The 23,150-nt window shown below is 47.0% G+C and overlaps 2 protein-coding genes across 6 annotated transcripts in view; one reads left to right on the forward strand and one right to left on the reverse strand.

The window, feature by feature from the left end:
* The window catches only part of ERBB4 (erb-b2 receptor tyrosine kinase 4), a 630,546-nt gene that overhangs the window by 527,926 nt on the left and 79,470 nt on the right, over positions 1-23,150 (reverse strand). The gene's annotated exons all lie outside the window — the stretch shown is intronic.
* LOC134519040 (uncharacterized) lies at positions 8,300-13,216 on the forward strand. Its single transcript, XM_063342564.1, has 3 exons — positions 8,300-8,620; positions 9,826-10,000; positions 12,960-13,216. The coding sequence occupies exons 1-3, from the start codon at positions 8,300-8,302 to the stop codon at positions 13,214-13,216; spliced, it is 753 nt and encodes a 250-aa protein (XP_063198634.1).

A 23,150-nucleotide genomic window follows, 5' to 3' on the forward strand; every position in this document is an offset into this window, starting at 1 on the left:
CGTTCGACCCTGCAATCCAATTTATGTCATTAGAAAGTGTTTGTACTGGGCTCTGCTTGGAGGATGGCGCGACTACGAGAGGAAGTGACCTGCATTAGAACAACAAATACACCTGGTGTGAAAGCAATGAACTTTAAAAGCCTTTCAGAAATTCAGAGTATTATTTAGTCAATCATATACCACAGAGCTGCCCCCAAGAGCTGTATGTCATTTTGATAAATTAACTTGAAAGACTTGGAGCATAATAAAGTCAAACCCGGACCCCAGACTACAGCAATCATGCTTGAATGCAGCATAAAATACTTCCCACAATAAAAGTCACACTTGCTACTGTTTAATGTTTAAGATAATTTTGAACCTGATCAAGGTCAAAAGTTGCATAATGTGTTTGGGCTTCGTTGGTTTTCTGCGCGTTTGGGTGCTTAGAATAGGAGTGACACTAAAAACATCAGCCTCTGGGGAATACCTGCCTCACCCACAAACACTGCTTAGGATTCTGCAGCCCTGCAAAAGGTAGCTTGCCAAAAAAAAAGGGACAGTATTTTTTCAGGGAGAATTCATGAAAAATACGGCGTTTTGTTCCCTTGAATTTCCCCATAGACTGAAGTAATGCTGCACAACACGTGAGAGGGCAAGACGCGCTGTGGACGGATGGTACTAATTTAAGAAGGGGAAGGAAGGAAGACTGCAGAGAGGAGAGCACACGCCGTAAGTACAAATGCCCATGGTGGGGGGAAGCTCCCACGCACAGCACCCTGCTTCTCTCCAGGAACCAGAGGGCCCACAACTTTTTGGGAGACCACAGCTCCGCAAGACCTCCAGCCCTTGCCGAGGCACCGTGCCCTTGTTCTGACTTCGGTTTTGGTAAGTGCATCACTTCACTTTCAAAGAAGTCCTTCCAAAAAAATCCCTATTTTTGCCCCAGTTCTGATGCCGCCCCTCATTTCAAGCGTCAATTTAGCACAACTCACCAGATGCTGCCGGTGCCTATTGACTTAGGAAATATTTGTTCATGTCTGAGCAGGGTTTTAGACCTCAGAGCAGTCAGTACTGCACTGCGAACAGGGCTGTGCTGCTGTTCTTCAGAGGAGCCCAGGCAGAGCGCGGAGCGGGCAACCGTGCTGGGCTGGGCTTGCCGGCTGGGAAGCCTCTCCGGAGCACAGCTATTTCCCAGCCCCGGCTACAGCCGTCTCTATCTTTTTGGAAGAGCGTATTGCTTCTCCTGCTGTTGCTGACTATTTCTACACCAAAATCGGTAAATAAAGCACATTACCCAAAGTCTAACCAGAGCCTTCACAGGCAGTGTTTTCCCTTTCCATCCTTATTTCCGCACTCCGCTGCCAGTGGGCTCAGCAGCGGGGCCATGGGTGGCCATCGGAGGGAAGAGCAGCCCCCGTTGCCCCCAGCCGTTTCTGCTGGCATGTTCCCACGCACGGGGGCCGAAGGAGCAAGTTACACTCACGCATCAGCCTTTGCAAAACCATAACCTCAGGGAAGGGGAAAAACGAGCATTAGTTTTCACAGGGAGTAAACACTGTGACTCAGTTTTATTTCACAGACATCCTGAGTAATTTGGTGCTGGAGGAAGGAAAAAAAATACTGGAAGTCTTTCTCACCAACATGTCTAAAAGAATCTAGTTATGTGATCTGCCAATTTTTCTTCTCTGACACCAGCACAGCTAATCTTGTATGAGCCCCAGCAATTCTTGTAAGTAAAGGACGTAGATCTCTGCCCATCACCCTAACGAGCAGCTGAACTTCAGACACTTAAGGCAGATTTGAAAGAGCACAGCCACTCTAAAGTCTACAAAAAATTCACTTTTTCTGATCAGCTTTCCTTGTTGGAGGCTGCTGAGCAGACCTCAGTCACCTCCCTTCCTGAAGGGAGCCCCAAGTGCTCCGCCACACGACCTGGAGCCAGACTCCTCTTTGGTTTGGCTCACATGTGTCTTCAAACTGCCGTCCCAGTTATCTCATTTTTCCACTTGACTGTGCGGCGCAATCAAAAAAACTGCTCTGTTCTATTTTGCATTACACTTTGGGCATTGCCTTCCTCCTTCTGGAACAACAAATACAAAAAAAAACAGGGTGGGAAAATCACCACCACGGCTCTCCACAGAGCGCTTGCGGCAGGCGGCTGTTAGTAGTCATGGAGTTGTATAGTTTAACGCTCATTTGTCTTTTTAGCAGACCCCCCAAATATTGCGCACTGCTCTGCTTTCCCGAAAGCCCTCCCGAGACTGCTGCCTCCCTCCCTCCTCACCCTTCCTCCCCAACGTCCCCTTTACCCACCACCCCTGCCAGGAGATCCCGCAGGTTCTCTGGGCTGCCCTAGACAGAATCGACCCTTGCCAGCCTCCAAATTTGAACTGCTGTTTTGTTCAACATCCACATCGTCCTATTTGCTGAATTTACACCAGTGGTTACTCTCTCGTTCTCTGGCCTTGAATGCTGTGGGTGCTGAGCAACGTAAACCCCACCTTCCCTGCCCTCCGGAGCTGGGCCTGTCCACCTCTTCTACTGGTGGAAGCATGGCCAAAATCTTCCTAAGATGGCAGCTCCTCTCCGTTCCCCAGCACCCTCCGGCAGTGAAGTGAGACCCTCCCTGTGCATATAGAGAAACTGCCCCCAGCCCCCAATTCCCCCCTTCTCGCACACACCTTAGCACCGTGGCTTTGGGTTATCTACAGACTTCAGAAGACCATCTAGTATTCTATCGTCTTCTTTCGTAAAGATTTTCCTTTGGCCATAAAAGCTTATGCATAAAGAATATTTACCCAACGTAAATGTGCAACCAAAGAAAGAAAAGCTACGATTTCTGAAAAGCAGCACTCACACCCAATTGCTTCTCTGCCAGTTTTTCCATATCCTGCAAGTCAAAGCATCTCGCAAATGAGGTTGATGTATCTTCTAAAGTCTCCTGATGTTTTGTTATGAAAATAAACAATTATCTGGGATTATTTACTTGAAAACGACTAATGAAAATAAACAACTGTCTGGGATTATTTACTTGAAAATGACTACCCTCGGGAGATGCCGACAGTCTCTGCAGACAGAGGGGCTTTGCTCAGTTTAGATTTCTGCAGCTACTGCTGGTCGCAACCGGGGCTGCCTGAAATATCTGATGCAGCAAGACCACACGAAGCAGTTTCTTGCATTTTGATTTAACCTTGCTAAATGCACTAGTAAGAGGAGAAGAAAAAATACAACAAAAAAGTGAAATGAATCTGCCCGGAGTCACAAAAACTCCCTTCTTGCACACTTTTAAACCAAAAAAGCCCCCATACTTGGGTTTCTGTTTCCCTGCCCCTCAGCTGGGGCTTGATATACAAACGCTTTTGAAGTGGCCCATTTTTCCCCAGGGGAAAGACACCAAGTGCGGGCGCTCGGCACAATCCCCAGCCACGGGTGCTGTTAGCCAGCCCCTTCCCCGTGAATCGGCATCTGTGCCGGCCAAATCAATGGTGGTCTGTGCGCAGACAGAGCCCGTGTCAGTCCAAAGCCAGAGCCAGCGGCGGTGGCTCAATGCTGCACTTCACACATAAAAGGTTTTTGCTCGCTCTTGAGCCCTGAGTAGGTTAAAATAAACCCTGGTTAGGGCGGGGAGGAGGGTGGAAGGCGCTACGCAAATATATGCATCGCCTCGAGCATCCTCAAGCTGCGACAAGGGATGCTCGTCCCCTCTTCCTGGGAGATCAGAGCTACAGGATGGGCTGTTTTTCCAGGTTTTATCTCAATTAGAGAAAATTGGTTTGCAAAGGTCTCGGACAGCATAATCAGCATGCTACGCCTAATATTAGAGATCTGGATCTGTGGTTATATGTAAGAAAGGTTAGTGTTATATGGCACATCACAATGAGCTTATTGTTCTTGCTTTTAAGCAGGAGCCACGTTTTAATTTTGCTACCGATGAAATAACAAAAGGGCCATTTCCATAGGAAATCACAAGAATTAATTAACCAGAACATAAGGACCTTCATATCCTGCTTTCAAGCTGGGATTTCACTTTGAACTCAAGGACGTCCTAATTCCCCTACCTCGACCATAACATCTCTGAAGAAACAACCCTATTTGGAGTTTGCGTGCGGAGGACGAGGCAGTGAGGCTCGGTATGCATATTGCTGTGCATGAACTCACCTCCTGAAGTCATGTTTATTTATTAATATGCACTCCTTCCCAAAGCACACTTGCTCAAGATTTTCCAGCTACTCCTTGGACTTAATAGGTCTTATCTTTTCTACCTGCCTGCTGGATTAGGCACAAACTTTTCTGTAAGACAGAAGCCAAGTAACCATAACAACATTTAAAAACAGGTCCACAGCCTTCAGACGTTTCCACCAATCCTGAAAAGCTCCTCTGGTCTATAACTTTTAAATTGTGTTGCACTTTACCGCTCAAGTGTAATTCATTTACAGAAACATCCTTGATTTCACCTAAAAAATAATTTTTAAAATGTTTTTAAGGTGAATGTCACTTGAGCCTCAGGATGCAGGGACGTCTCAGATGGTTTCCCTGGGAAAGCAGGAGGAGTTTTCTCAAATATTTTTAAACATAACTCTCAGTTTTGTTTTCAGAGATCACATCCTCCCATGTGATAATTATAATTATTGCCCCAAGACTCCTCTGTGTTGAGGATGGTGAGAAAAGCAGCAGGAACAGCCAGACTCCCTCAGCAGCGTGTGGAACAAGCTCTTCCTGCTCCTCAAACCAGGGGTGAAGCCTTCGCCACGTCTGGAGGAAAAACATATTCATGCACATGAAAACAGGAACAAGATGGACATCGCTTCTGCTTCCTCCAAATAGCGCAGAAGGCTGGGTGCTGCAGTGCTGGCACTACCCACAGAATAAGGTGCAGGAGTCAGGATTTGAAGGCTGACTTGGCTTAAGCTTGGCTTAAGCTACTGAATGGAAAAATATTATCTTTAATAGGCTTTATTGAATCACAGCCACGTTATTCACCCATAGATTTTGGGTTCTGAACAGTTCACAGCTCTAAACAGCAAGATCATTGTATTTGTGCAACAGCTTTAAAAAGCCAACATTTGTTTGAGCTTACAAACATACTTAAGCCTGTTCTTCAAACAGCAGTTGATGAAAACAGTGCTTCTCAATTAAACCTGCATATATTAACATTTATTAATTTCCTCTCGCTTCTTTGGTTTGGTCTCAGGGTGACAAATAGGCCACGAAGACATCGGCCGGCTCCTGACGCCACAGCCCCAGTGGAAGCCATGGAGGTGCACACAAGCACATGTCTTCTGCCAGCGACGTGGACACGCGTGCAGCAAAGTTCAGCCAGGACGGAGGTGCCCTCCAGATACACAACTTATTGTTCATTTCTGCTCCATCGGATCGTGGAAACGTGACAAAGTCGGGATGCGTGATAGAAAACCAAACAAAACTCCAGACTGCGATGTGCTTTAGATCAGCTTTAGATCATGACTCATGCACTAACACACAAGTGCAAAGTTTGCCCTTCCCTTTTTTCAGTGAAGGGACTGGAATCCGGCTCCAGCGTTGCCTCTAGGTCAGTGTTGTTTGCAGAACAAAGACGCTGCAGCGTGGAGTGCCAGAAACGCTTCCGCAACAGAAGGCAACTGAAAGGAAAAGGTGTTTCGGGAGCAAAAGGGAATAACACGTTTACTGTGTAATGACACAGCGTGTATGCTGAAGAGGGAAACAGAACTGAAGTACTCTTTTCTTTTTTTGTCCTACAGTCAGGAAGGATGGAAACCCTCTCTCTATCAAAATAAGTAGCCTTGCTTTCCAGACAGCACCAAAAATTGCAGTTACTGAAGAACATACGCTTGTAGATGACCAGAATATATCTTGTCCTCCAGGAAAAGAGAGCACCAGAGAGTTTTAAGGTCTTGTTGAGAGTCATGAGAGCATGTTCTCGCTTTCCTTTAAACTACCAGGAGAACTGTAAACCTGATGTATAGCATCATCTAAAAAAACGAAGGCTTCCAGCCATCGAAAGGAGTGCAATGTAAACTTAAATATTTGATTCCTAGGAGCAGCCATATAACAAGATACGGGAACATACCTATGAGTGCAGAGTAAACTCATAACCGCATCATTTACAATTCTGCCCCCGAGCTCCTGTATTTCAATATATAAAACAGAAAGATAATCTCTGTGTAGCTTTCTCTTCAGAACTTCACCAAAAAAATGTCAGAGCTGAATGAATGCATTTTATATCCACTCGGTATGTTATTTCCTACCCCATATTGTGGTTTCTTTTGATTTCCCCCGATGGAAGTGGTACTTCCCTGTACCAGCTCGATCAAGAAGGTCGCTGGCCTATATAATGGCCAACCATTATACCAACAAAGAGGGCAGATTTTGGCCAGCCAGTGTGACTGTCCACCATACAAATCAGGAAACCCACATTATTAATGATAATAAAGAAGCAACTCAAAATTAGGGGGAGCAGCGCCTTGTTCCCAATTAAGTCAATAGTCATTTTATCCCTGACCCTGGTGGGATGAGGACATGGGTCACTGTAATTAAATTCTTTTCTCCTCTTTGAAGTTTGGGCTGCAATATATTAATTTGCTGTTCGTCTGACAGGACATTCTGGCTGCAATTTATTTAATGAGGAGAATCAGAGGAAGAAACAAATGAGGCAGGACAGCAACAGAAGATTCATGGTGGGTTGAAAAGAGACGAGGAAAGCAGAGATGTGATTATCTCCCTACATGTCTGTAAGAAGAACTGCAAACTTGAGCAAAAAGAAAGACGTTACGAAGCTGATGGAGCTGTAAGACGGGAAGCGGTTTGTTTCTCCATAAACAAAATCAAATCAGGTGGATTTAGTATGGAGGTGTTCTCAGTATCTCAGCAAGTAGCAATAAGCAGAGAGGACGGCGAGCAGTACAAGGCTGTCCACAGCGAGCACACAGCACGCGAGGAGACCTCCTCCTCCATCCGACACTCTTATACCGTGTTGGACGGAAATATCCTGCTGCGGGAAAAGCAGAGACAACCGGAGTCACTCCTTTTCCCCCACTAGACATAGGACCTGTCCTGGGGTGCATGTACATACACCACCCAGCTCCAGGCACCTTCCCCTGCACCTGCCTTAGCTAACGGAGTTCAGCAATGCCAAGGGACCTGAAAAATGAAACACACCGGCACCCAGGGCCTGACACTCACAGCACGTGCATTTGGGGAGTTTTAACGCAGACTAGGTCCAACCGAATCCTGTGGACTAAATGCTTGTGAGCAGAGAGCCTTAACAGGGGTCTGGAGCGCATCATCCAGCAGAGTTTCAGCCCAAAGAAATTCCGCACAGGCCCCCCAAGGCAGCCGCACAGCACGAACCCAAGCACAGCGAGTGGGGACAGCCAGGAAAGCCACTGCAAAAGCGTACTCCAGGTGCGACCTGGAATAGCAACAAGAAAAAAAACTTTATCGCTAGGAAAAAACACAGATGTATCACAGGGAGGTGTGATACAGCCTTGGGCTGACCTGTCCCAAGACCGAATGCAGCCACACCAAATTGGCTGTCATTTTTAATTACGATGAAGAATGCCCTATCCACAGTGATGCAAACAGGACCAGCCAGGGCAGACGACGGTACACACGGCTGCTCAGTAGCCATCCAACAGATTATGCGAGCTCTGTGCAAGCATTCACAGTAATTTACCAGCTTGGACACTGCAGTGGCAAGCACTTTCCATTTTGGAGGAGACCACAATATACCAAAATTTGCTCTTTTATACTGCAGTGTTGAGCTGTGGTTACAATAACACCAGTCAGAGCCACCGCACCAACTCCTTTCACCCTCGGATAATGTGCACCGCTCTGTTGTATAAGAAATGGATGTGCTATTCAGCTCTTTGATTTATTCAGGTAATATCAATTCAAGCTGATTGCAACCTACTGAAATGGCAAGTACTGGACACACATTTAAATTTAACTATCTATTGTGACACAGTGATAAATTTAGACTGGCTCCAGGACCAGTGTTTGTCTCTATACGTCACTTCACAGCAAAGCTCTATGCCACTGAAAACCTCCCGTAGTCCTTAAATTGCTGTTCTGTCACTTTCCTCCAAATTTAGCCTTTTGAAGAGCACTGGAAAATCTGAGGGAGATGAGAGAAAGCGTTGCGAACGCTGGATACGCACAGCCGGCCCTGCTGGCTTCTGTCCCCCTCAGGCACCCACCTTGCCTGCACCACACTGCACCACCTCTGCCGTTCCTCTGTACCCCACACGCGCACAAAGAAAAAGTAACTAAACCAAAAAAAGGCCACCTAATGCTACAAAGCCAGTACCTACAATAAGTCTAGATGGCCTGCAAAGCTGCCCACTTCATAAAATGGGGCTCGTGTAGCTCCGAGAGCTCCTTGCTCGCGGATTTGCAAGGTGCCGCTTCTTCCCCTCTCTGCACCGCTGGGGCTGGAAATTGCCCCCACGTGCCATCCACAGGCTCCAAATGTGCCAGCACCTCCGATTTCTTCTCTGTTGTATTGTCCTTTACTCTGAATTTTCTTCAAAAGGCGTGGGGAGCCTCGGGATGCCGTCCAAATCCTCCTCTGCAGCAGGCAGCTGACTTCATGGGGGTCATTTCTGGGGGCAGTGCACTGAACTACCACCCCTCTGTGACTCAGGTATGAACATCACAAAAAAATCAATTTATCTTTAGATACTTGTCCCCAAAGGCAAATTGTTTTCCCCGTGCAGCTCACGGAGCTATCAGAACGCCACCTAAACAAACGCTCTCCATTCCGAGGGCAACTAACCCCATTAAAAAAAACAACACAACAATACAAAACCTACACCTTACGTTTCTTGCATGGGTTTTCACATACACTGCTGCTCTGCACATTTAAGCCGCAAATAAATCAGTTCCTCACACAAAGGCTTCAACGTGGGAACACGCTAATAGAGGATTTACTCAGCATGTGGTCTGGGTAGTCAAAAACATGGAAGAAAAGCTTTGATTCCTCAGGTTTGCTCCTCTCAGGAACCAGCCACCACACAGCAACAGGGCACGTGGCAGCCAGGGACACGAGGATGAAGTCTGGCAGTGTGGCTACTGTGTTCGGAAGGCCAAGCCCAACACCTCTGCTTGCTCCTGCCCCGCTCTGCCTGTTGCTCCTGCGTCGGTCTGAGCAGCTCTCTCGTGTACAAAATCACGCGTGTACAGGAGGAAAATGAACAACCTTACGAATTTTTCCAGCTCAAGAACAGCGGACAAAACTCAAAACTTCCTCTATGAAATGTTTTGGGTGATAGATAAGTTGGATGTTTGGGGTTTTTGGTTTGGGTCATTTTGCGTTACATACTAGAGCTTACTAGAAGTTCACGGGAGAGTTTTACTATAAAGATTTCTGTTTGTGATAGCGCGCTCCTGCACGCTGCTGTTGCAGGGAACCCATATGTCAGTGCAATGCCCGTGCACCGACAGATCACTAAAGGCAACCAGACATACAAAAATTACAATAACATAAAATAGAGTAAGTAAAGAAATATATTATCTTAGGTTGCATTGAAAACGTATTTGGTAGCGGGGTATTAGATGGGAAAATCTTCCTTAGAGCAGCGTAGATAAAAGGTTTCATGTAGTAATGTATAAGAGGTAAGGAGAGTTATTGCCTGGTTTCCACAAACCGGAATCCTTGTTCTGACACTATCATCTCGCCCAGCTTCTGCACCCAGCTGGTCCATCACTTAAGCCCAGGACGGTTTGTCACAAAGAGGTCTGTAATAACGTAGCTGCAGAACACTTTGTGGGAGATGCAGCTAGGAAGGGAACAGGACCAACCCACGTTCACGCTTTTATCCACTGTTAATTTGTTTGTGGTCGGTACAGAAAATGGACGAGCGATTTCCCCTGCGCTGCCTCCCCCAGCAGCCCCGACCGACAGCCTCTCCGCGCGTCGCCTCTCCAAACCTCTGTGATGCATTCGCCCTCGGCAGCGAGTGCACACAAACAGCAACCGCTGCCTGCTCGGGGAACAGCAGAGACGTGCTGATGCCAGAGCAAGGTAAGTTACCGCTGTCGTTAATTCCTAGCGGATATAATATTGGAGACAATGAGGATCGAACGGGCAGCACAAGGCTTGCAAGCAAACAGATGTGGGGTTTATTATCTCAGCAGAGGTTCTCCAAACCATGCCTGAAAAGCTACCCTCGGGATAGTCTGCCCTGCCAGGATCTTCCAAACACGCTTTTCTAATGAAATAACAATGGAGCAGGAAGAATATCCTTGGCCTGACAATTCCCCACAAACTTTCTGGAAAAGTCTGGATTTACCCTTACAGCTGAACAGCGTGCACCCTTAAGTAATGCCAAAAAGTAACCACCTCAGACTATTTCTTCAAAATGATCGCTCAGATGAGATGAGTTACGGCAGGAGAAGGACCCCACCACAAGCACCACAGCTGCCGAGTCGCAGAAAGCTCAGATGGCAAAAGCAAGACCCGTCACGCAGCAGGACCAGGACCCTCCTGCAACCAAGCCCTGGGGGTGAGACTCTACACAAACACCCTCCCAAATGCAACGCTGGCTTTGCCATGGAGCAAAGGAGGCACCTTCTTCCACTGGCATTAGACAATGGCAGTGCCTGGGCTTTGCCCATGGGAAAAGACACCTTCAGGAAATGATGGCTCAAGGTTACCACTACCTCCACCCTTGGTCCTTTGCTGGAAGGAATGGAAAAGCCTTTCCGGAGCTGCCCAGGTGGACTACTCAAACATTGTGGCTTGCGAAGAGCCGGGCAGCTGAGCCCAGCTAACTGGTTTCCACCTAGCTGCTCCTGTGAGCAGTTTGTCTTCAACAGCTAAATATAGCAACTTTGCACAGATTTGTCGACAGTTGGCTTTCCGCTCTCCAAAATTATTAAAACAGTAAAAGGGAAAAGCCAATCTCTGAGGAAGAAAAATGCCCTTTACATAATCACACAGGGAGGAAAGGAGCCTCTAATCTTTGAGCAACACACAGCTAGGTGTCCCGCAAGATGGCACCCTGCCAGTTCTGAGGGACCACCTGGACCTACTGCCATTGTCATGGTCCCACCACCAGCTACCTACACCACCACCATCTGCCTCCGGCATGAAGCAGGCTCCGGTGCAGAGGCACCTCCCATCTCCTCGCTCTTGCACACTCCTCTCCATTCATTTCCCCCTTCTCTCTGGTTTCTCCCCATAGCTCTTCTCTGCTCTTTCCTTCTTTCTTCCCTCCACCAGCACAAGTCCAGCCAATGCATTTCACTCACCCAAAAACTACTTTCTGCTCAGAGTAGGTCCCTGTTACGCTGTATTTACTTTAATTATATTATTTAGCAACCAGATGTCTTTGTAAACTCTGAATTCTTCCATCCAGAATATATTCCTTGATAATCAAGGGAGAAAAATTTGCAACTCCAGCTGTGACTCGAGGAACTCAGTTTGTTTACATTGGTAGGTGCTTATTAAACACCTCCTCACTAAAGAAATCTCCAAATAAACATATCAGTACATTTATTTTCATTGCTTATGGGGGCATCTCAGCGAAAATAGAATTTGGACAGCAAACTAGAGCCCAAGATTTCAGCGCTGTACCAAGAGGATGCCATGGCCAATGATGCAAACAGCTACTGCAGAGAAGAAAGCTACCACGTGTAATCAAACACTGCAACTGAATACTGAGATTTTCAGTCCACTGAATATTGATCACATTGTTTACGCTATCGTTACACTGCTTGAAGACATTGTAATAGCACACCTCAGCTCCTGTAATCGCATACCTCAGCTCCTGGAGAGCACCTACTGTCAGAGAGGTGATGCGCAGCAGTGATTACTCACAGGACAGCGTGTAACGGGTTCAGACAGATGATTGCTCGCTTATCCCCTCCCGGCGGGAGCAAGAGGCTGCTGAGCACAGCAGGGGGAAGAGCCCCTCTTCTGCTGAGTGCTAATTTGGGTAATGGATACGGGCGCTGGAGGCTAAGGAAGCAGCTCCCACCTGATGCACTCTGGGGCTTCACACATGAGCTGACTTTTTGGATGCTCTCATTGCATTATTACTTTCAGAACAAATTGGCTTATTTTTATCCAGAGGTCAGACTCTGATGGCCTTAGTTCAGTTTCTTTAATAGTTACCCCGTGCTTCCCAGGTTAAAAAATGAAGCCAAGTCCTAGGTTCCAGCCTCAGCCACAGCCAGGAGCAGCAGTTCTGATCTCCTGCCCAGGAACAGCCGGGGCAAGAGCACGCTGCCCACGCCAAGCACTGCAAGCGCAGTATGGGTTTGAGCAGGGATCAGCCCCCACCATGGGCAGCTGAAGGGAGCAGAGAGCAGGACATCCTCCACGCAGGGACCTTGCGACAGCCACAGATGGGGCAGCAGCCGCGAGGTGCTCAGGCCACCCTCGCTCACCAGCAGGAATGGGCCATGCAGGACCGTTACACCACTAAACTTGGAATAAGCTGGGGAGAGAGAAGAAAGAAGCCTGACTGAAGAGATGGCAAAAGGAAAAGAGAGCGAAGAGGACAACAGCAGCCACACAAGTGCCCGAGCCCTCGGCAGCATTTCCCGGAGCACCCCGCTCCCAAAGCCCTGGAGCCGCCCCTCACCATACCGACCGCCGGCTCCGGCACATCAATGAAACCATCCGCAACTGCCTCGCTGCGGCCTCCTGTCAGGAGGCTTATTTACTAAACGCGGGAATAATACATCTCGTGTAACATAATTTACTGCACAATTTCACAGCAGTTCTAGAAAAACTCATCCTGGTGTCACTGTGATTACCAGCCACAATCTCTGCATCTGTCTTTTTAGCTGGATGCTGGTTTGTGCTATTTCATCCGTAATTGTAGCACAGGAGAAATCAGTTGCTTCATTCTTTATTTATTTTTTATCTCAAAAGGTAATATCCCACTACCCTTCCCCACCATTTCATAAATCAACACACAGGGGGTTTATGTTGATTAAATTACATCACATAACGATGCACTTTTTTTTTTCAGCACAGAAGGAAAAAAATTATGACCTGCAATTGCCGGGCAATTCTCCCCGCTACCTGGAGGTTTTCACAAGCTCGGTACATGCACCTGGCAGCGAGGACACACTAACAAGCCGAAGAAATAACACACACCAAATCGCTGCCCATGGATTTCCAGGGTTCCTGTTGGCTGGCACAGGCCCATGCCCCGCTTCCCAGCGATTCAGCAAGAAGAGCAGAGGGCTGGAAAGCACTGCTTTAATTATCGCCGTCAGTCTCTGAGACAAGGCGCTTAAGAGCTTTAGCTGCTGTAAACACTCCCTTGATGGCAGGTAAGGGACCTGCTGGAAGAGGGGTTTGTGTGGGGAAACCCCAGGGGCGAAGGGGTGAGCCTGGGCAACGCGCAGCTCCAAACCAGCAGGGTCGGGGGCGAGACTTGGCCCTGCTGTGATGACTCGCCATCGATGAAGGTCTGCCAGGGATGCCTTTGGAGCAAGTACCATCACTCACCTCTCTGTACTTCTCAGAATCCTCCCCCAGTCCCCAGCGGTTCGTGGTGAGGGACCTCCCCAGCCACAGGTTGTTTCTTCCCCTTTAATAACCCTCTACGGATTTTTATTTCAAAAACATGCCATCGATTTGAGTGGTGTTTAAATGAACTTGGGAACTCGGGCTTAAAGCTGTCACCACCATAAATAAGTGATTGATACCAGCAATGAGTTGTGCCTCCTCCTGTTAGGGATTAATTTGTCCCCCGCCATCCACTGCAGACAGACGAGCTGGCTTTCCTGGAAAAGGCGGCTGGACTTTGTGCCTTCCCACATTTGGGGCCAATTCCTGCTTTTGGCAAAAGCACAGCGGCAGAGTCCAACCTCCTCCTGCTCCCTCTCACAGCTCTGCGCCCTGTGAAAGCCATGGGGAGATGGGGAAGGAGCCCCATCCCCTGTGCCCGCTGCAGAGGTGCCCCACTGAAAAGCCACTTTCTTGGAGAGACCGGGATGGGTACGTCCATGCATCTCCATACACACCTGATACAAATAACCATTCAATTACAAGATGGGGAAAAATGTCCGAACACCGCTTCCTACCCAGTGCTGTGTCCCGCCTTTTCCAGTTCGGAACGACATGAGGACCACGGCATGAAACTCAAGAGCAAGCCAAGAGGCAGAAGAAACCCATCTCTATATCTCTACTTCTCTGCCCACTCCCCTCGCTTTGCACCTTTGTTTGAATAATTAATTTATTTATTAACCTCCCTGCTTAAAATGTTAAGAAATAGTCAAGCATCAACACCAGCGACATTTTACGCAGATATATATGCGGTTTTGATCACAACCTACAGCCTGATTAAGGATCACAACCTACAGCAGCGTTTTACCGGGCGAGCACCACAGTGATGAAGAGCCTCAAAATCCTGCCCGCCTACCACCAACCCTTCAGCACTGCAAGTTTTGTGCTGGCGAATCCTGCCCAGCCGCTGTGTGATCACCTACGTATTTTTACCCCTCCTGCAGCACGGTGGCGTATGCCTGCCGGCCCATAGGCAGCACGTTTCAGTAAAACAGCACTGCCAGCTCGGAGGGTAACCCTGAGCCCTTCACTTGGAAGGCAAGCAGGGGCAGATGAATGACGATAAACAGAAAAGGGGGAGTCACCAATTCGTGCTGCTGCCAAACTTCCCGGTCACCTGTTTCTAATGACTAGAGCGTCACGCACCAAGCTTGACTTTTTATATAGAAGATGCTTAAAACAGTGCAAGCGTGGACCAGGCTCTAAAGCAAAGGAGTTAAAGAAATATCCTGGAGCAGCTTGAAGGGGGGATCAGAAACCAGTGCCCGAGCTGGAGCTGCCACGTCCTCAGCTGTCCCTTGAGGCCACCCCGGCTCCGCTGCCTCCGTCCTCTTCCCAGGCACTGACTCACCAGCCGTTTTGCCCAAGAATTTTTACAAATGCACAAAATGCTCTTTTCCTAGGTGTTTCCAACTAGAGCTCTTACTTTTATTTATTAAAAACAACAACGTGCATTTCTGTCTCATGCCTTTCGACTCCTGCCTTTAAGGCAGCCGTGGCCGCAGCTTCGCAGGATGGGGCAGCCTGCTTTTGGGGGGGTGTGAGCAGAGAGCACCGCAGAGAGGACCTAAAACTCTGATGAGCAAATACACATTCTCCCTTGAGATTTCTGTTTTGTTTTTCCCTTAGAAAAAAAAAAAAAGAGAGAGAGAGAAGAAAATAACTAACAAAACCAATTATTTTTTTTTTTCTGCAAAGCCAGCTGAAATCAGCTCCTCCAGCATCAGGGCACCAGCCCGATTTATTACAGCTAAATATGCCATAGACGTTTCACAGTGGGCCAAAAGAGTCGTGTGGCTTCTTCCAGGCTGGAAAGAGGGCCAAGACCACAAATGCAAGGCTGTGAGCGGACAGTACAGCCAGAACATCAGTCTAGGAAGGCTTATTTTAAAAGGCATCTTATTTTCAAAGGCGGGTTTACTGAAGGGAGTTGACTCCAGAAAAATAACAACCTTATTCTTAGCCCCTTCAACCACATCCCCCCCAGTTTAATAATCTCTGATTATTAGTTGGCAAAAGCATCCTCCGGGTGGAGGGATAAATATCGGATAAAATCACCTTAGTGGTAACTCAGCCCATGGGAAAACGCTCCCAACCCCTGCAGAAGGGATCAGAAACAAAAAGACGTTTTCCGCCCTCCTTCACCCTGAGACCGTGGGAGCAGCCAGGCAATCTCCCAACGTTCTGCAGTTGCTCTCACTTTCCTTAAAACGTGCCCAATGGCTTGGGGGGGGCCAGTGTTCACGGGCGCAGGTTGCTCCACAAAACCCGCACCAGAAGCGCGCTCGATGCCAGCCTCCTGCCCGCCGCCAGGCGTGCAGCTGGGCCACACACCTTCCAGGGAAGCAATTCTTTATCTCTTGACATAAAACACCTCCGCTTTCTCTGATGCCACATCATCACACAGAAGCGTCTCCATATTTTATACAGCAGTGTAAGAATTTATGAGTGAACCCGCCTCCCCGTAGTGGCAGAGAGAGAGATCTCCAGTTCATCATCTGGTTTAACGTTTCCGTGCTTCTCTACCACACCGCATCACCTTTTTTTGTTGTTTAAACGCACCCAACATCTCCCGCTCTAGGGACTATCAGAAGGTGGAGAGCTCACCCCTCCCACGTGTACCTTGACGGGCCATGGCCGCCCAGGCTCAGCAAGGCTGCTGGTCTCACTTGCCGGAGTAATTTAATGGATTTTGTAAAGGTTAGGACAAAATTAAGATTAAACTTTCATGTTCTCGACACTCCTTTTCTTCTTTTTTTTTTTTTCTTTAAAGGTATTTTGAAGAAATTATTGCTGCAATAAAAGAAAGGACAAATACATGTCAGCAATAGAAAACAAATTTATACTCCTCCTGTGACAAATGGGCCGTGCCGCGCTGCGTCCCTGGTCGGAGGGGACGCCCCGGCCCGGCCTCGCTTAATGGGAACTTCTCATCCTCTTCTGCCAGGCCAAGTTTCCACCTGGAGATTTGATATTTGCCTTCATGGCTGGTTCTTAATCAAATAGGGTACTTTTGGAACGAAATTACCGTGGCTGTATTACGGACGTAAGACATCTCACTTCAAGGGCATAAGCCAACCATTAAATGATGGACATTAGAAAGAAACTTTCCTTGCGAGCAAGTTATTACGTCCTGACAGTGCTGCTTGCGTTTTCTGCTTGGAGAACATCATCTTTGCCCAGCACTGCCCACCTGTGCCCATGCGCCCCTGCGTCCTACCTGGCACGTGGGACCTGGTCTTTCTACTTCGTCCCTTCCCCTGGGGACGCGCCTGTGAGCCCCGAGCACCCAACCCCCCTGCACGCCCTTCCCCTTGCAGAAAAGCACGTGGGGGTCACAACGAGGACCATGGTAGAGGACTGGACTACTTATATTTAGCAGCTCAGACCCCACGGCCCAAAGAGGCTGTGGTTCTCCAGCCCCAACCACGTACCGAGGAAGCCCCACGAGCATCGCCATTACCTTCAGCTGCACGTTTGTTTCTGGTCCTCAAGAGGCACCTGATTTCCGTTCTCAGGGAGGTGCTGTGATGTGAGAGGGATCCCCTCTCCGGAGAACACTACTGTAGCCACGTGCCCCAACTCTTCTTGGTTATAACCACTTTTTAGGGCTGTGAAACCACCCAAAACTTGCACCAGCAGCTGCCCATGAGCCCGTGTGCCCACTGCAGGTTGGATCTACTGCGCAGATCCTACAAACTGCTGTTTCTGGGGAATATTTGCCGAGGTCAGAGCAAGGAGGAGAGTCCCCTTCCACCACGCTAACTTCAGTCAAACCACCTTTAAACCTCCACGCTGTGGCATGCTCCAGACAAATAAGGAGGTCCCGTTGTGTGCACATGTAAAGCCGAGAAGGCAGGGACGGAGCAATACAAAATAAAGTTATGGGCCATCATTTTTAGTGGCATTTCTGTGCAGCTACTTTCAAATTATCCATTATCCTAAGTTTTCTTTTTCTCCCAGCTTGAAGATAATTCAAAAATAACTTGATTACACACACTTCCCATCAGTGGCAACAGTACTGAGGGGAAAAAAAAAGTTTTCCGTTACTGCCTGGTGCTCAATTCATTTGATTTTTTCATGTAGTTAATACAGTTTGTTAAGTAGTAACGTAATCAAGAATGGCAAGTACAGAGACCAGTTTTACAGCGATTAAATAATCTCTGAAGGAAGTAGCAACAAGAGTCGGAAAGAAAATCTGATCCTGCTGGAAATCCATTAGTCTTAAAAAGGACAGACCTGCTAGAAAGGGCACTGGTCAAATCAGATGAGGCACTGCATAAAATAATTGGGTGGGGGAAAAGGGCTCGTTAATTATTATGTTATAAACATGATTATTGCAAACATAAGTATTTGCACAGATTACAGTCAGCTGGGTGTTTCTCCAGGGATGAATCTGCAAGATTTCTGTCTGGAATGACAGCTGTATATTTTATATATTTTTTTATATATATATATATATGTACGGTATATACATTATACACACACGGTGTATATAACATACAAATCCAAGACTAATGCCTCCCAGCCGTTATTGCCATGAAAATGGATGCAACGCTTAGAGAAAACAGACTCTTGCTGTACGCACGCGATACCCTGGGATGCAGAGCACGGCCCAGGCCGGGGAGCAGCTCGGCACACCTTCCCTCCTCCAACACCTTCCCCCTGCAAAGAGGAGCCGCAGGGCGAGGACACTGGGATTTCTTCTTCCTGGTGAAGCTCCCGGAGATCCACGAATAAGGAGCCACGCCTGAGCCACCAGCACCTGCAGGACGCCTGGTACCCTTTCCTCCACCCACACAATCATTTTCAGTTAACAAGAGTTGGAGTGTCTCCGCATCGTAAATGCCAGTGCAAGGGATAACTGCATTATTTGTGTAAAAATATTACTTTCTAAAGGTTTTAAAAGTAGACACCCTGGAGTTAGGCAAGTAGATGCTTAATATGTATACATTTCTTAAGTATTGCAAAATTCGGACCCTTACAACCCATCTCTTGTATTACCTTTCGCTTTTTTGAATATTTCACCGTACTGTTTTAATATTTTATTATAAATGCTGCCTACACACCATTGCCAGGCAGCATTCCAAATGACAGAGGTTAATCTGCATACACGTCCCCTTTGGAACAGCCCGAGATGCGCTGCCATGTGCCAGCAATCAAAGTCACGGAGCTCATTCCTTGATTCAGAGGAGCGAACTCAACTGCACGTGGGTTTAGGGGTAGGTGGCACTCCTCAGGCGAGTCAAAGCTTTGGGATTCTCCTGCGTTGCATTAGATTATACCAGAGCCATCAGATCTTCATTATTCTTTAAATATTCATGTTAACACCAACCACAAAGAGCCAGCAACAGCCAAACCGACCGATACAGAGAGCATCTGTTCAGCGACAGATGTGTTGGGAAACTATTTTGACTGGGCAGATTATATGTGTACTTATATTTACACACAAATAAATGCATACACACGCACACAGAGGTATATATATTTAGGCACCACACAGACACTGAATTGTTGCATTAATTTTAGAGATGTTAAAAGAAGAGAAAACCTAAAAGGATGCAGACTTTGAAAACCATAGATGTCACAGAAAAGGCTGATAAGAGAGGGGCGGCACCCTTCCCCAGAACTGCCAGTTCTGCAATCCCTTAGCTAATGGTGCTGCTTTTGGCAAGGGGAGAGGGAAAGCTCGGAAGCAGGAAGGAGGAGAAACCTGTCCCAATGCAAACCACAGCAAACTGGGAGCAAGAAAACACATTTAAAATAAAAGAGAATAGCAGGAAGACAGGGGAAGCACTGAAAGGTTTCCCATGGTTCCCACGCTCTTCTTTCTGGAATTTCTCCACAGAACACGTACCATGTTTTCGTAACATTAGCAGCGCTTTCACAGCATTGCATCCTATCTTGGTTTTCTATAACGCAACACCTTTCTCAAACAGAGGGGTTCCCCACGGCATTCCAGGCCATCCACAACCTGGAAGCTAAAGAGCAAGGCCGATGTGCCGGGAGGGGCTGCTCTGAAGCAGCGAGATGCTCACCTGCTGGGGGTGGCCATGGCTCTGCTGTTTCCATTAAACAGGTGGGAAATTACAACAGTGAGAGCAAAATGGTTACTTCTTTAGAAAAATATAAATATATATGTCCCCAAGTACACACAGTCTGGGGTAGCCCAGTGAGTCCCCATCTGGAGGTGCGGGGACCATGCCAGCCCTCGGCATCCCTCCACAGGGGTCGGGCAGGGATGCTCCTGGGGCAGGGGGGGAGGGTACCCAGCCTGTGGCTCAAAGCTGCCTTCCACAAGTTGTCATTAGCACCCTGCTCCTGCTTCCCTCTGGTTTCTGTCTATCTAGGCCATTAGCTTCAAAGATACTGCATGGAGAACAGGAAAAGGGCTTATAAGAAAAATAAACACATCTTTGTTTGCTCTGAAAATGGAAACTATAGGATTAAAGGTATCTGTATAAAAACTAATATCACAGATGAGCTGGAAGCTATTTCATTTTTTAAATGAAGACCCAAAGGTATGTACTGTGCCCTGTTAATCCACCAGCTATTTGAACACCCTAATCCTTTACTTTGTTCACCCCCTTTCTTTTATTTTCTTACCCTGACTACTTACTCTTTGTAAGCAGCAATCTTTGCCAACAGCACAGATCTCCTTTCCCATTGTCGGAAATATTTACCTTGCGACTTCATGCTGCTCCTGGTTAGCTGCAAAGATGCTTCTCAGCCTAAAATCTGGATAATTGCAGAAAACCAAAGTGAATGAGCAAACAAACACTGCCTCGGATTACACGGACTGGCTCATCTTCAGACATACTGGAATCCAGCAGCGACCAGGAGCCTTAGGCAAAATGACTTGAGTCCCAATCACAATTTGACCGGCATAACGTTGTCTTGAAGGGCATTAAGCCCTGCTACCCAGCCAGGGAAAGGGAAAAAAAAAAAAAAAGAGTGACAGGTTCAAAGGTACTATGATACAAAGTTGTTATTCCAATTTGGTGACTGCTGCCTTCTTTGCCCCTCCTTGTTATTTTGGTTATTCCCCCTTCAGTCATGTCACAGTGAGATGCTAACAGGCTGCCAAATAAACCCTTTGGAGAACATAAGGACATTACATGCTTCATGATTCCTAAAGAAAACATCTAGTACCGTATTAAGGATTTTACATAGTTCGATTTAACTCTTGTGCACTTGCGTTAGGCTGCGGCGAACGATGACTCCCCGCAAAGCTGTGCCCTCTAATTGCTTTCTGCACCTTCCACTCAGCCTCCACTTCTCCTTCCCTGCGCGGGCGGCCACAGGAGCACCGTGGCAAAGAGCATCTCGGGATGCCCAGGGCAGGCGGGCCGAGGGCGGCGGGGCTCCCCCTCACCCTCCAAGGACGTTGCTTTGGGAGCCGTGTGCTTAAAAACCACGAAAAAATAAAAAAAAGCCTTTCCCTGAACTCAGAAACGATGCTTTCGAACTGCTACTATTATTTTTTAATAAACTACACGTGTCCAAAATGGCAGGGTATTTAAGAGAAAATGACACTAATTTATGCAAAAATAAATTATATAATTGCAATATTCATTTCTGCCTCAAGTCAATTTTCAAGCTGGTAATGGAAACCAATAGGGCTTGAATAGGAAATATCTGGCAGGCAAATCCAAGGGGAGAGGCTCAGAAGCCGCGATGACTGTGAAGAGACTTGGCCAACGCTGCTGCAGAGGTGAAGGCACCACCCGCACCAGCCACGCTGCCGACGGCAGGCTCTCCGGGAAGCAAGGCTTGCTTTCCCTGGCCAAATTCAACCCAAGGAGGAGAGAAACTCAACAGGGTGCCTCTGGTGCAGCACAGTCCAGCAGAGATTTACGACCTGGTAAGCATCACTGGTGGCAAGCGCAGGAGAAACAACCTTCCTGCAAGACATTTTGCAACGGATCCCGTTAACCACCACTGCATTCACTCCCCCTTCCCAAGCCCTTTCTGATACTGAAATACATCCTGGTGCCTGGAATCAAACCTCCCACCACAGAGCAGGCAACCAACTAAAAGTTTACTCGAAGCACTTAGCAATTACTCATTTGAAGCAGGGAAACAGAACAAATCACAGGTTATGTGTGCAATTCCTTCAATCGATAATGAAAAGCTGCCTGGAACTGTAGAACACTTTTGACCTAGAAAAGTCTACTGAATAACCTCTTTTTGCACCACTGGATCTAAAGCTGAGCGCGCACCTTGCATGAGAATGAATGGGGCACCAGCCTAAAACCTGGACGAGGGGAATTCCTACACTGCTTCAGGAAAAAAACCTGATTTTTTTCACTGTATCCTTGCCTTTGACCTGCTATGTCAGAGCATAAATAAACCTCACACAAACATCCTACAATGATGCTCTTCTCTTCTTGGGGGAAACTAATGAAAAGAAGTCTTTCTTCTATATATAAAAAAATGAATCTAAATGATAGCAAAGCCACATAATAGCTGCTATTATGGAGAAGACAGATAACAAAAAGCTACATTAGTGTACCAGATCTTTTTTTTCCTTAAGAATCAACCTCCAAGGACTCCAGATAACCAAATAAACAGCACTAGACAGACCAGGGGCATAAAGAGGACCTCAAGCCTGGCCACAACGAAGGAAGATCATTTCTACATCTCTCTATTAATAAGAATTGTTGCTTGAAAGAAAAGTCCTGATGCCTTTTGTTGAAGAAAAGCCAGTTTGTGATTAGTACACTGTAGAAAAAGGTTGAAGAACACTTTGTCCATTTGAAATTCTGGACTCTGAAGTATTTTATTACCCAAGTTAGTGAAAGCTTGGATGAATCGATATTCTTTGTGCATTCAGTGCACAGTTCAAAGCTGCCTGTCTGCTGATTTCATGGCTGCACACACGTCTGTCAGGAACTCTAAAAACTGTACGGAGAAAATAAAATAAAAAGTTTTAAGTCTGCATCAGTTTGTCGTTTCTTTCTTTCCCCCTCTTATTTCTCCATTTTCTTGGCCATCCTGAACATCCTTACAGAACTCTCTCCGTTAACCTAACAGTTTGGTTCCTTACAAACAGAACATTTAGCATCTCATTTCAGGCAGCAGAATCTATTTACTCTCTAACAGAAATTGCCCGAGAATCGCAAAGAGTCCCACGAAGTCCTACACAGAGCTCCTCCGGCATTAACAGCAGCAAAAAGGTCTTTGCTGACAAATTCCTTTCAATCATCCATAATTATTATGCCTAACTGTTACTTGATCCTCACCTGGAGCATCACCTCAAAGCTTGTTCTGAGTTACCTTCCCCAACTCTCAAGGCATGGAGTTCATACAGGCATGGAAATTTAAGGTCAAGAATGATTGTACCTAACATAAACGACGTGAAAAATGTCAGCTTTTGGGATTCCCTGTTATCTGAGAGCAGAAAGCAAATCTTGTGGATGACACAAGATGGTTAGATTAAGACACAGCAGTAACAAAATGGGCAACTACATGAGCTTTATCCTTCCAAGATAACTTAGTAGGATTTGTGGAAATGTCACACTGGAATTCACCTCAGCAACTACACCAGCAAAACATGGTTTGGATTAATTATGGGAATGAGTTAACCAATCCAGTGTTGTTCATGGGGAGAAAATGGACCTGGAAACACTGAAATATACTCAGA

The sequence above is a fragment of the Chroicocephalus ridibundus genome, chromosome 7, assembly GCF_963924245.1.
Source record: "Chroicocephalus ridibundus chromosome 7, bChrRid1.1, whole genome shotgun sequence".
In the NCBI taxonomy this organism is placed as follows: Eukaryota; Metazoa; Chordata; class Aves; order Charadriiformes; family Laridae; genus Chroicocephalus; species Chroicocephalus ridibundus.